The 11,547-nt window shown below is 54.4% G+C and overlaps 2 protein-coding genes across 4 annotated transcripts; one reads left to right on the top strand and one right to left on the bottom strand.

Annotated features, from left to right (window-relative positions):
- Positions 1-1,280: 1,280 nt before the first annotated feature.
- Positions 1,281-2,684, top strand: TLX2 (T cell leukemia homeobox 2). The gene is made up of 3 exons (XM_060169771.1): positions 1,281-1,680; positions 2,128-2,365; positions 2,468-2,684. Exons 1-3 carry the CDS (start codon positions 1,281-1,283, stop codon positions 2,682-2,684), a joined length of 855 nt encoding a protein of 284 aa, XP_060025754.1.
- Positions 2,685-4,364: 1,680 nt separating this feature from the next.
- Positions 4,365-11,478, bottom strand: DQX1 (DEAQ-box RNA dependent ATPase 1). 3 transcript variants are annotated; one of them, XM_060169795.1, is made up of 12 exons: positions 11,077-11,478; positions 10,456-10,711; positions 9,989-10,182; positions 9,199-9,583; positions 8,613-8,846; positions 8,422-8,521; positions 8,158-8,316; positions 7,889-8,080; positions 5,933-6,052; positions 5,567-5,757; positions 5,040-5,230; positions 4,365-4,819 (listed from the first exon to the last, which is right to left on the bottom strand). In XM_060169795.1, the coding sequence occupies exons 2-12, from the start codon at positions 10,690-10,692 to the stop codon at positions 4,663-4,665; spliced, it is 2,160 nt and encodes a 719-aa protein (XP_060025778.1). In that variant the 5' UTR covers positions 10,693-10,711; positions 11,077-11,478; the 3' UTR covers positions 4,365-4,662. The 3 variants fall into 3 exon arrangements, with proteins under 3 accessions (XP_060025778.1, XP_060025780.1, XP_060025779.1); XM_060169797.1 differs by lacking the exon at positions 5,040-5,230; XM_060169796.1 differs by lacking the exon at positions 8,158-8,316.
- Positions 11,479-11,547: the final 69 nt, after the last annotated feature.

Below are 11,547 nucleotides of genomic sequence, written 5' to 3'. Positions count from 1 at the left end.
TGATACGCTCCAGGCACAGTTTCCTGGGCTTGGGTGGAGTGAAGCAGCTTTGCGAAATGAGGCGGTTAGGATCCTCCGAAGACTTCTGTGAGGTCCCAAGTGTCGCCTGTGGCGATTTCGTCCTCCCGCCTTTGCGGGGGTGGGAGGGAGTGTGTGAGAATAGACTTCCTAGGCGCAGAGTGGAGGGGCAGAGTCCCGCGTTGGTGGTTCCCTGTTGGGGGCAGAACGCCAGCCCCAAGCCCCACTGACCTGAGTTGGCTCCGGTGGAGCCACGGGTCCGCTTTACACCGATTTCAGAAAATCGAAATTCTAAGAAACACTGGGCACCCATTACGGGCGCTCCCGAATGAAGCTAGGGCCCCTATGGGAGAGGCCGGGAGGAGCACCAGGATCACTGGCCCAGAGTAGTTGCTCCCCGCCCTAGCCCACCGGACGCCCTGCCACCGCCTTCCCACACCTGTCCTCTTCTCGGGCCTCCAACTCGCCGGCCCCGTTCCCCAGCCGCTTCCCATCTCAGCCAGAAAGCCACAACGAGATTTGGTCTTCGAGAGCATTTAGGCGGGGGCCACAACGAATTCGGGAGTCGTCAGGCAGGACCCATCGGGAGGCGAAGAGTGGGGGCTGTGGGAGGAGGCACCTGCAAGGAAGCCGGTGAGGCCGAGGAAACCCCAAAGGCGGAGGCCAGCGAGGATGGAGTTGCCTTGCGCATCTCGGCTGACTCAGCGCGTAGCGGCCCAAGCACCGGCCCCTCCCGTGCAAGTTCATAACACCCTCGCCACCTTTCCCCCTCCAACACCCCCACCATTCCCGCCGGCCAGTCTTCCCCGCGCTCAGAGCAAACAGGCGTCTCTTCCCCTTTAACAGGCCCGGCCCCGCCCCTGCCCTACCCCCAGCCCCCACTGCCCACCCGAGGCTGATCTGTCAGTCACTGCCCCAGCCCGAGCCGGCCAACCCTCTCCACCCCGGACTCGGGCAGAGGCCCTGGCAGTCCAGCGTCCATCTGCTCTTCAGAGTCAGCAAGGGCGCTCCTGGGGCCCCAGTGGGTCGCGCTCCCCCGGGATGCGAGTCCCTGCGCCGACGCCCGGCGGAGGCCGGCACGGGCGCGGTTACTCCCCGTACACAGGGATGAAGATGTCCTGGGGGCCCCGGCGCCTCTCCACGGCCAGCCCCGCTGACCCCTGAGGCCACCGCCCCAAACGCTCCGCTGCTGGGCTCCCAGAGCTGTTTGGGGCGCCCTCCCCAACTGCCAAGCCTCCTGCGGTCCTCCTTGACGCGGACCCATGGAGCCGGCGGTGCTGGCCTCGCACAACCTCCCGCACCACGAGCCAATCAGCTTCGGAATCGATCAGATCCTGAGCTGCCCGGAACCCCCCGGGAGCGGCCTAGGCCCGGGTCGAGCGGGCCAGGGCCATGGGGAGAGTGTGGCGTTCTCGTGTGGATTTCACGGAGCCACAAGCTACGGCCCCGCGGGCTCGCTGGCCCCGCTACCAGGCAGCTCTGGCGTGGGCCCGGGCGGCGTGATCCGCGTCCCGGCGCACCGCCCGCTGCCAGTGCAGCCGCCCGCTGGAGGCGCGCCTGCTGTTCCTGGACCCTCGGGTTTGGGCGGCGCCGGGGGCCTAGCGGGACTCACCTTCCCTTGGATGGACAGCGGCCGCCGCTATGCCAAGGACCGGCTCACTGGTGAGGTTGCCCGATCCCTCCAGCGTCATGCCCCACACTGACCCGGTATCCTCATCTTTGATCCTTCTGCTCCAACTCAAGGTCCCCTTTCGTACCCTCCGCCCCTAATCCCAGGAGATCCTCCCTCAATTGGTATCTCTTGGTCCCGCTGCTGAGAGGCGCTGGGGAGGTAGCTGCCGTCGATGCCCGCGCCCTCCTCTGCAGTTCACTGTCCACACCGCGGGAAGGGCAGGGTGAAGTTACGGGGGAGGTCTCTCCCTCACCCAAGTGGGAGGGCCATTTCCGAGGCCTTTTCTTGTCTAGAAGCCTCTACTGGTGCGGGGTCGAGCTTGGGGCACCGTAGGGACCGGGCGCGGGAGCTCTGCAGCATTGGCAGCCGCGCTCTCTTCTCAGTGACACCTCGGGCCGCCCCGAAAACCCTGCCTTGCTCTTTCTTCCTCCCTGTAGCGGCGCTCTCGCCCTTCTCCGGGACGCGCCGTATAGGTCACCCCTACCAAAACCGGACCCCCCCAAAGCGGAAGAAGCCGCGCACATCCTTCTCCCGCTCGCAGGTGCTGGAGCTGGAGCGACGCTTCCTGCGCCAGAAGTACCTGGCCTCGGCCGAGAGGGCGGCGCTGGCCAAGGCCCTGCGCATGACCGACGCGCAGGTCAAGACGTGGTTCCAGAACCGGCGCACCAAGTGGCGGTGAGGCGCGGGGCGGGCGAGGGACCGGGCCGGGCCAAGTGGCGGTGAGGCGTGGGGCGGGCGAGGGCCGGCCTCGCTGACCCCGCGTCTCCGCTCGCCCAGGCGCCAGACGGCCGAGGAGCGCGAGGCAGAGCGGCACCGTGCGGGCCGACTGCTTCTGCACCTCCAGCAGGACGCACTACCGCGGCCGCTACGGCCGCCGCTGCCCCCGGACCCGCTCTGCCTGCACAACTCGTCGCTCTTCGCGCTGCAGAACCTGCAGCCCTGGGCCGAGGACAACAAGGTGGCTTCCGTGTCCGGGCTCGCCTCAGTGGTGTGAGCGACGCCTGCCCGACTGGCCGAGCGCTCTTTTCCGGACTGAGGCGCCGCGTGGAGCCCCGGGCCCGGGGCCTTGGAGCGCACGGCCGCCCACCCCGTAGTTCCGTAGCAGTGGAGCATGTGAGGAGGAGGTGGCCTCGAGGCTTTCGTCAAGAGCTCCTCGGCCACTGCCGTCTCCCAGGCCAGCGTTGTGCTGTTGCCCTGCGCGCTTAATCGTGACCTTTCCCGCCATTTTTCACTTAGACTGTTGCACCGCGGCTGGAACCCGAGGCGCTGAGGGGGCGGGACCTGAAGTATGATAGCCAATGAGATGCGGGGAGGGGGGCGGGCTGGCCAATGGCTGCTCTCTTGAGGGACTCCGGATTCTTCCGTGGGTGTGTTGGAGCTGGGGTTCTGTGTGGCTGGAGTAGGTTTACAGGCCCGGCTGGAATCAGGAGGCTGCAGCCCGCACAGGCCGGGTCTGTAGCAAAGGTGTGAAGGAAGGAAGGAAGACGTCAACGACAGAGGAGTAATGGAGGAAGTGCTGGAAAGCGAGTCTGACTGACCGTGACAGGAACCAGAGGGTTATCTACGCTGGGCGTCTCATCCTTCAACTGTAAAATAATCGCTAAGGACTTTGAGCCCCATGTTGTCTGTGTGTTTAACCGGCTGACTACGTCCTCTCACTTGAGCCTTACAAGTGGGTGGCAGGCGAGACGGATACTTACACACTCAATGGAAAAGAAAATCTGGGAACACTAATCTGGCTCTGGTGTCTCTCGGGGACAGAGAGGGAAGAGGAGGAAGCAATGGACAAAGTTAATGGGCCCAATGGAGTTAGGGTGAGCAGAATTTGGCAAATAATTAGGAAGTGATAGGCCTAAAAATAATCAAAGATAATTCCCAGGTTGGAAATGTAAAGGATCAAGAAATCAATGGTGTTGTGGATGATGAAAGGGAAATTGGGAAGATAGAACCAAGATTAACTCTGCAGGCAAAACTAAATGCTAGACCTAGAGAGAATAAATTCTGGAAAAATGCCTTTTGGGGGAGGTCAGTAGACATCCACATAGAGGTAGGAAATAGATGGAATGATGAGAACAGACAGAATCTCCAAGGGAGGAAACTGAGGCAAAAAGCAAAGTTCTAAGGATTAAAGGTTCCTTTCCATCAATTTCTATAAATACATTTACAATGTGCAAGATGATTGAGGATATCAAAATTAATAGTCCAAAGGAAGAAAAGGGAACGTAGTACCCAGCTGAAAAGAGAAAAGCATGATGTCCTTGAAGTTGTTAGAAAAACTTGTGAGTGGGCCAGGGGCTGCTGGGAAGCTTGTTGATGGAAAGTTAAGAGTTTGGGTATGGCTGCAGTAGCCTTGAGGTTTAAGAAGAGCAGGATTTAAGTTGTATGAGAACAAAAGGGAAGACTTTGTCTGATTCTTATAGCACAGCCTTTCTTTCTCCCCTGGAGGCAAGAGCAGTGTGATAGAGGGAGGTAAGCTTTAGGCAGGGTTAGAGGCCAACTGTAGTCAAACTACTCATGTTCCATGTTAGTGACAGCTAGGTTAGTCATAGTACAAGTCTTGACTAGAGGTGGGAACCAGGCAAGAGGATGTCACTGTTGGAGTTGACTCTTATTCTTTCCTACTAACTCATCTCTAACTCATGGATATTGCAAATGCCGCAGAACCAAACTCAAATTTGACACCATATAAAAAGAACTTTTATAGACCAAAAGGGAACACAAGGATGGGTTTGGCATAAGTTGGGTATATGAAAGGCATGTTAGTTCCTCTCCAATAAATAGAAGAAAGCTAAGGAAAGGGTCCTACTCTGTTTAGACTGATTCGCTCCACTCCCAGCCCACCATTTCTTGGAACTCAGGTTCCAGTATTTGATCCTTAACTTTGGGCTTCTAAATCTGGCTGGCTGCCTAGGTGCTAGCCTGAAGGAAGATCTAATGTAATGAGATGAGCTCAGCTTCACTCCGCAGGCAGGTCACTGCAGGACACAGGCATCTCCAAGCTCTTGGGTGGAGGAAGATTCACTCCCTGTTGACGAATCTGCCATTTCTTCCCTCAGCTGGTTCAGGAAGTCTTTGCTCTCACTAGGGGGCAAGTTACTCAGGAAGTATGGAGGGGCCAATTCCACCAGCCTGACAGAGACAGTTATAATTAGATGATTTCTGTATCCTCTTTTATAATGCATGTTGTTAAACTTCTTACTACCCCTTCCACAAACCCTGTCTCCTCAAATCATATATTACTACAAACCACTAAGACCCCCTCCTCTTCTTAGGGTCTCTAAATCCCTAGCTTTAATTTTGGCCCCAGGAAGAGGAATGGGTAGTATAAGAGGGTTGTCAGGGAACTCACATCTGTGGTTGAATCTCAGAAACAATGGAAAGGCAGTTGTCTTTGGAAATGGAGAAATTGTGGTAAAGCACCCAGGGCGGGGGTCTGGCAGGAGCCCTGCGGCTTCTGTAGCAGCAGTATGGGGAGAGCTGGGCCACATGCTTATGGGTTAGGAGCAGGTAATTTCCAGTTCCATCTGTGTCTCGGGCCACCTCATTGAAAGACAAAGATATTGAAGGAATAAGTGAGAGTGAAGTGTCAGTCAGTAGAAGAAAGAAAAGGGAGTTGAGAAAGAATTATTAGCAAGGGTGGTGACAGTATTAAAAGTAAAGCATACCTCTAGGTGTTATAGCCCTACCATACTACGATACTGTATGGCATCTCCATAGCCCCTTGTATCCAAAACCTCAAAGGAAAAGTTTCTCCTGGTCCTAAAGAATCCTTTGTATGGCCACCTGGACCCCAATTTCAGAGGTGACATACACCAATCTTTGCTTCCTCTACTTTCTGCTCCTTTTATGACCCTCACCCCAACTCTTTCCCCTAACCTTAAGGAAGTATCCTGACACCAGTGCTTTCTGAAGGGCTCTGCGATTCTGCTCAGAGCCAAAGGCTGGTTGAGACAAGGGAAGTTCAATCCGTTGCATGAGTTCTAGGAGTTCTCCCCGAAGTTTATGGGCTTGGCACAATGCTGCCCAGTTTAGACCCCGAGCCTGGCACCAAGCCTTGTCTGCTCCACCTAGGAATAGAAAGGGACCAGCTATAGCTAAAGCCCTTGAGACCCCCAAAAGAACCCAACCCTTGGCCAAAGGGCTTCCTTTTCCTGGGAATAGAGATCTGTCAGCTGGTTGCACACCACTTCCTCTCTTTGGAAAATCTGGATTCTGTAAGAGGATGCAGATTGGACCACTCACTCTGTATAAAGGCTTCATACACCTGGATCAGAGAGCTGTGATCACCATCCACGTGTTCTAGTGCCCGACGCAGGGCAGCTTCTTCTGCACAGAGTGGAGGACGAGTAAACCCAGGGGCAGCTGGAGGCAGAAGAGAGGAAGTTCATTTTGGGGAATGAGAAAGGACAGCAGTGCACCGAAGAGGTAGAAGTGTCACTTTGGGAACTTTATTCAAAAGACTTCTAGAGACTATGCAGTTTATTAGACATTGAAGATAAATAAATGAAAAACAGTCTCTGCCCTCAAGAAGCTTGGGAGAGATCAACAAGTAAGCAAACTTGATAAGCCCAATAGGTGTGCAGGCCAGTATCTGAAGTTTGAGTAGGAATTAGTTCAGTGGAGAAAGGGCAGAGGGAGTATTCTAGACCATGGAGATAGCATGTTTGGAGAACTGCAAGCACCTAGTATATGAGTGGAGGGGATGGCATGTGTGGCAGGGTGGCAGAAGATTAAGCCGGAGTGGTAGGTATGGGCTAGGTTAAGAGAGGCTGGATGTGCTATGCAAATGAGTTTACATTCTGTTTGGAAGGTAGAGAATAGCTGATGAAGAGTTTTTAAAAGTCCACGTGTTTGGAAGAAGTTCACATGATTAGTTAGGAAGCTACTAAAGGAATCCAGCTGAGTAGTGATGAGGTAACACTGGCATTGACTGTGAGTATGGAGACGAACAGGTAAATTTTTTAAAAATTAGGAAAAGTGAAAAATAATAATGAAAAAACCTGGAGGAAGTTTAGTCTAGAATGATGATAGTGGAGCTGCAGAGATGATTGTATGATTTTGTGGTGGTGGTGATGGTGGTGGTGTTGGTGGTGGTGGTGGTGGTGGTGAGGGGGTAGTTTAAAAAAGTGCTCAGGCTTGGGCTTCCCTGGTGGCACAGTGGTTAAGAATCTGCCTGCCAATGCAGGGGACATGGGTTCAAGCCCTAGTCTGGGAAGATCCCACATGCCGCGGAGCGGCTGGACCCGTGAGCCATGGCTGCTAAGCCTGTGCATCCGGAGCCTGTGCTCCTCAAGAAAAGAAGCCACCGCAATGAGAAGCCCACGCACCGCGACGAAGCCCGTGCGCAGCAACGGCGACCTGACACAGCCAATAAATAAATAAGTAAAATAAATTTATTTTAAAAAAAGTGCTCAGGCTCAACAAAAACGACAACAAAAGTGCTTGAGTTCAGTTCTGGGTTGAAGTATTATGGACAATTCTGATAGAAACATCCATCAGGAGTTAGATATATAAATCCAAGATTCAGAAGAATGATATTGTGGCATTTCAGACGATGGGGGTGAATGAACTTGCTCAGAGAGTTCAGGGAATGGGAAGACAAGAGGGGCAAGGACAGAACCCTGAGGTCCAACTTAACAGTGGAGGAGCAGAGGATGAAGCAGAGGAGGAAGAGCTCAAGAGATTAGGGAGTGGCCAGAGGGGTAGGGTGAAAACCACAAGGAGCGGGTCACAGAGGCTTAGGGAGGGGCAATTTTAAGGTGGGAATGGTTGGTGTTCTATGTGTCAAAAGAAAGTCATGAACAGGGGCTCAAAAGTGTTCATTGGGTTAGGTCTCTAGGAGGCCACTGGTGAGCTGAAGGCTGTGTCAGTGTTGTGGTGGGCCTGAAGCTGGAATGCAGCAGGCGAGGAATACCCTAGACTGAACAGGATAGAGATTATTCTGTATAGCCGAAGGGGAGTGTAGGGTTGAGGAAGAGGGGTGCAGTTTTAGTAATAACAGGTAGGAGAGATTTAAGCATATTGAGGGGCAAGAACCAACAGAGAGATCGGAGAGGGATAAGTGGTGAAGCCTAGTTCCTTAGGCACTGTGAGCGCTGGGAGCTAGAGCAAAGTGGAATGGGCTGGTTTTAGGAGCACCAGAACACCAAAGGGAAGGCTGAAGTGGCCATAAGAGCCAGAGAGAGAAGCGATTTATACCAGTGAGCATGGCGGCCAGGGTGAGCATCTCATCCACACAGTCAAACTCGCACGAGGCCAGCAGGGCTTTGGCCAGATCAGGGGCCAGGGGAAATTCTGATAGGATGACTCCCAGGTCTGATAGGTCCCCATTATCATCCAGGGCTGCCAGATAGTCTAAATCTTCCAGGGCCTGCATCAGTGCTTCTGGAGCTGGAGAGGGAACAAGGCTTACAGGGCAGGGGGTCTCAGAGCCTGGACAGCAGGACTTGGGCAGGAGGGGTGCTCACCAGGCCGGTCCAGGAAGTGACACTCCCCTGGCTCTGCAATTTGTCTCCTCTTTAGTAGTAATATCAGGGGGCTCAGATTCTCCTCACACACCCTGGGTTGGGGCAGCGGGGGAGCCTCTAGTTCTAGGAAGGACTTAGGATACAGGCAGAGGCAGGATCCTGAGGGGAGAAAGACCTGGGAAAGAAGACCACTGTAGATTTCTCAGGGCTCATGGGTTGGGGACTCTTTTCGTGTTTGATTTCATTGAGGGCAAAGGCTCTTACCTGGTAGGATCCCTGTTGCCCGCAGTCGTCTTGCCTCTGCCTGACACTTGCTGATTGGTCTCAACACTTGGGATTCTGCTCGGATCTGAGGACTGTAAACCTGTCACCACCCCCCAACCAAGGCCAAGACAGATGAGAGAGGGCTATTTCTATCTTTAGCCCCCACGTCCCCTCACCTCTCTTTCACTCACACTTCGAAGCTCCAGTCCTGAGTCAATGACATGTCGGATGGAAGGGAGGGAGAAGGAGAAGTCGGCCAGCCAGTGAGTGACCACAACCTTTCGGGCACCCGATTCTATGTCCTCATACACAGCCTGAACAGCTTGTCCGCAGCCTGGGTGAAGGGGCAGCACCCGTGGTGGAGGCCCTTGGTTCTCCAAGGACCCCCCATCCCTGGACAAGGACTCACAGCACAGGGAAATTTCCTGAGAAAAGGGGTGGGGTGTTAGGGTAGTTCTCACCTTTGTGGGTCACAGACCCCTTTGAAAAACTGATGAAACACTATGGCCCTTCACTCTGAAAAAATGCACATACTCACAAAGTTGGGGTGTTATAATTTCAGGAGCTCACTGAACCACAAATCCCTGCATTGTATGGAATCAAAAAGAGGGTGGTAGACCTTTTTACCCTGAAACCCCAGAGTTTTTCCTCAGGACTCCAATGGAGAGTAAGTACTAGAACTCCAATGTTCCTAACAAGCATTGCTCACATTCCCCCCCGGGACAGGAAGGGACAGACATGAGACATGAGTACCTCCTTTTGCATCCCATGTTTTACCTCCTCACTGGGCAGGTACACTAGCACATCTCCTGGAGCCTCCTTCCGACACAATTCAAGCACAGCTTGGCAGGCAGCTTCCACTCTATCAGTAGGGACAGTGTCCCTGTAGACGGGAGTGGAACACCTGCCAGTCTCTCCAAGTACATGTACAACAGGAGGATTGCCCCAGAAGGCCTGGAGCTTAGGTTCGAGGGCTGGATCAGTAACTACAACCACTCTGGGGTCCCCTGGAAGGTTTCCCAGCCTGGCATCTCGCAGGAGCCCCTGGAGCAAATCTGAGGCCACTGACCGCTCCTGAGCCTCATCCAGCACCAGCACACCCCACGCTCCAGTGCCCCGGGTCGAGGCCACCTCCTGCAGAAGCAGCCTGTCCCAGCAGAACCTGTTGACATTGGCAGTGGGCAGAGGAGTCAGTGTAGACAATGACCAGCCCCAGAAGTCCAGAGGAGCTTCTCCCCAGGGGGCCTAGATTCTGATAGTAAAGATCAGAAAAAGACCCTGTGACTGACTTCCTGAGCCCATGGACCTTTACCTGTGACCCACAACCCCACTGGTGACACTGTTCACAAGCTGTACTCCAGTTAGGAAAGTGAGACTTTCATGATGAGGGTGAGGTTGAATGTCTGAGGTCCCTGGCTGGGGTTAAAGGGCTGAATTCAGCAGTTGCATCATGCATGATTTAAAGGGTGAGCTAGGCTGAGGGAGGGAATGGTGAGATATCAGAAGACTGGGCTTGTTTCTACTGGATGAGGGGAAGATCTGGGGTCAGGCCTGCAGGGGGCCACACCTGAGCAGGGTGTCAGGCCCAGTGCAGTCCTCTTGGGGGATGCTGTATCCAACCTCATGACCCAGGGTCAGGTCCATTTCATCAGCAACTTGCAGGGCCAAGCTCAGGGCTGCCAGAGGGTAGGGCTGAGTCACAGTTACCCGGCCCTTCTGGAAACCCCTGGCCAGCACAAACTCTGCACACCACTGTGGGATCTGGGGTAAGGGTAGGGAAGGACAATCAGTCAGTAAGATATAGAACTCCAGTCAAAAGTGCTGGGGGAGCTGTGGCCAGTTTAACCTCTTACTTGGGGAGTCCCCTGGTCCTTCACCAGCTACCCTGGGGCCAGCCTGTCTCCTTTTACCCACCTCCCTTATTACTCCACACAGCTCCGCCCTGCCCCCCACCCCCCTCCCCCACCTCCCTTGTCCCGGGAAGAGCCAGTTCCCTAGCCCCTCCGCTTGTCCACTCCCAGAATCTTCCCCAACCTGGGTGCTCTTGCCAGAGCCAGGCTCTCCAGACACCAGCACCACTCCACTGGGGCTACTCTCCAACTGCTCCAAGAAGATAAAGCGAGCAGCCCAGATAGGCAAGGATCGGCGCTGCTCAAGCAGCTCGTAGTAGCGGGAAGAGAAGGGGAGCCCGTCAAAGGGGTTCACAGCCAGTTCAGAATCCCCAGGGTTTGGGCCAGACTCTTCTTCCAGCCCGAGAACCTGAGAGGCCATGGTGGCTGTCTAGCAGGACCTACAGAAGGCAGGGCAGACATCAAGGCCTCGTATTTGGTGACTGACACCATCTGCCCACCTCAGCCCTGATCCCTAACCTGTACCCTCAAGTGATAATGCCCCGGGGTCCATCCTTCCCAGTATTTCTTGCCTGCCAGGAAAACAGTGGAGAGTTGAGTCTCCACGTAAGGGACTATCAAAAGTGGACTATTACCCTGTAGTCAGATAGTAAAAATCCTTTGACTAACACAGGGGTCTTCAGGGGCAGCAAGAATTCTATGAGACATGGTAATCTGTGGGAAGGTCCCCAAGGGAACAGAATGAAGAATCAGAGGAGCAGGGTAGGAATCAGGGAGCAGGGCCACAAGGATCCTGGATTCAAACCTGCTTGCAGCTCTGAGACGTGTCAGGATGGCAGCCAGTTCCAGACCCACACAGCAAGTCACCAATAACCCTGACCTGCTGTGAAGTACAAAGGTAAATTCCGGCTCCACCCACACCCTGGGGTGTGCCTCAACAGTCCTAAAGACTGTTTTGGGGTGGGGCCATGTGCTCCACCTTATTTAATCTGGTCAGCGGCCTATGGAAAATAGGCTCAAGCCACCACACTGAGCATGTGTGAACTCTGCAGACTTTGTGTACTGTGCTCATTAGTGAAAGGCATCCTGGGACTTGCAGTTTTACAGCTTTTTCCTCACATACCTGGGCTGAACACCCAAGCTAGGGTCCAGTTGCTTCTGGGCCTTCAGCTCAGTTACATTTCCTTAATATCACGCATTTCTTGACATGAGAAGGTGATTGCAGACAGTTCCATTCTGACCACCCCCACAAACCCACAAGGAAGCCCTCATCCCT

This window comes from Lagenorhynchus albirostris, chromosome 13 (assembly GCF_949774975.1).
Source record: "Lagenorhynchus albirostris chromosome 13, mLagAlb1.1, whole genome shotgun sequence".
NCBI classification, from domain to species: Eukaryota; Metazoa; Chordata; class Mammalia; order Artiodactyla; family Delphinidae; genus Lagenorhynchus; species Lagenorhynchus albirostris.
This window is presented reverse-complemented; position numbering and strand designations above follow the sequence as displayed.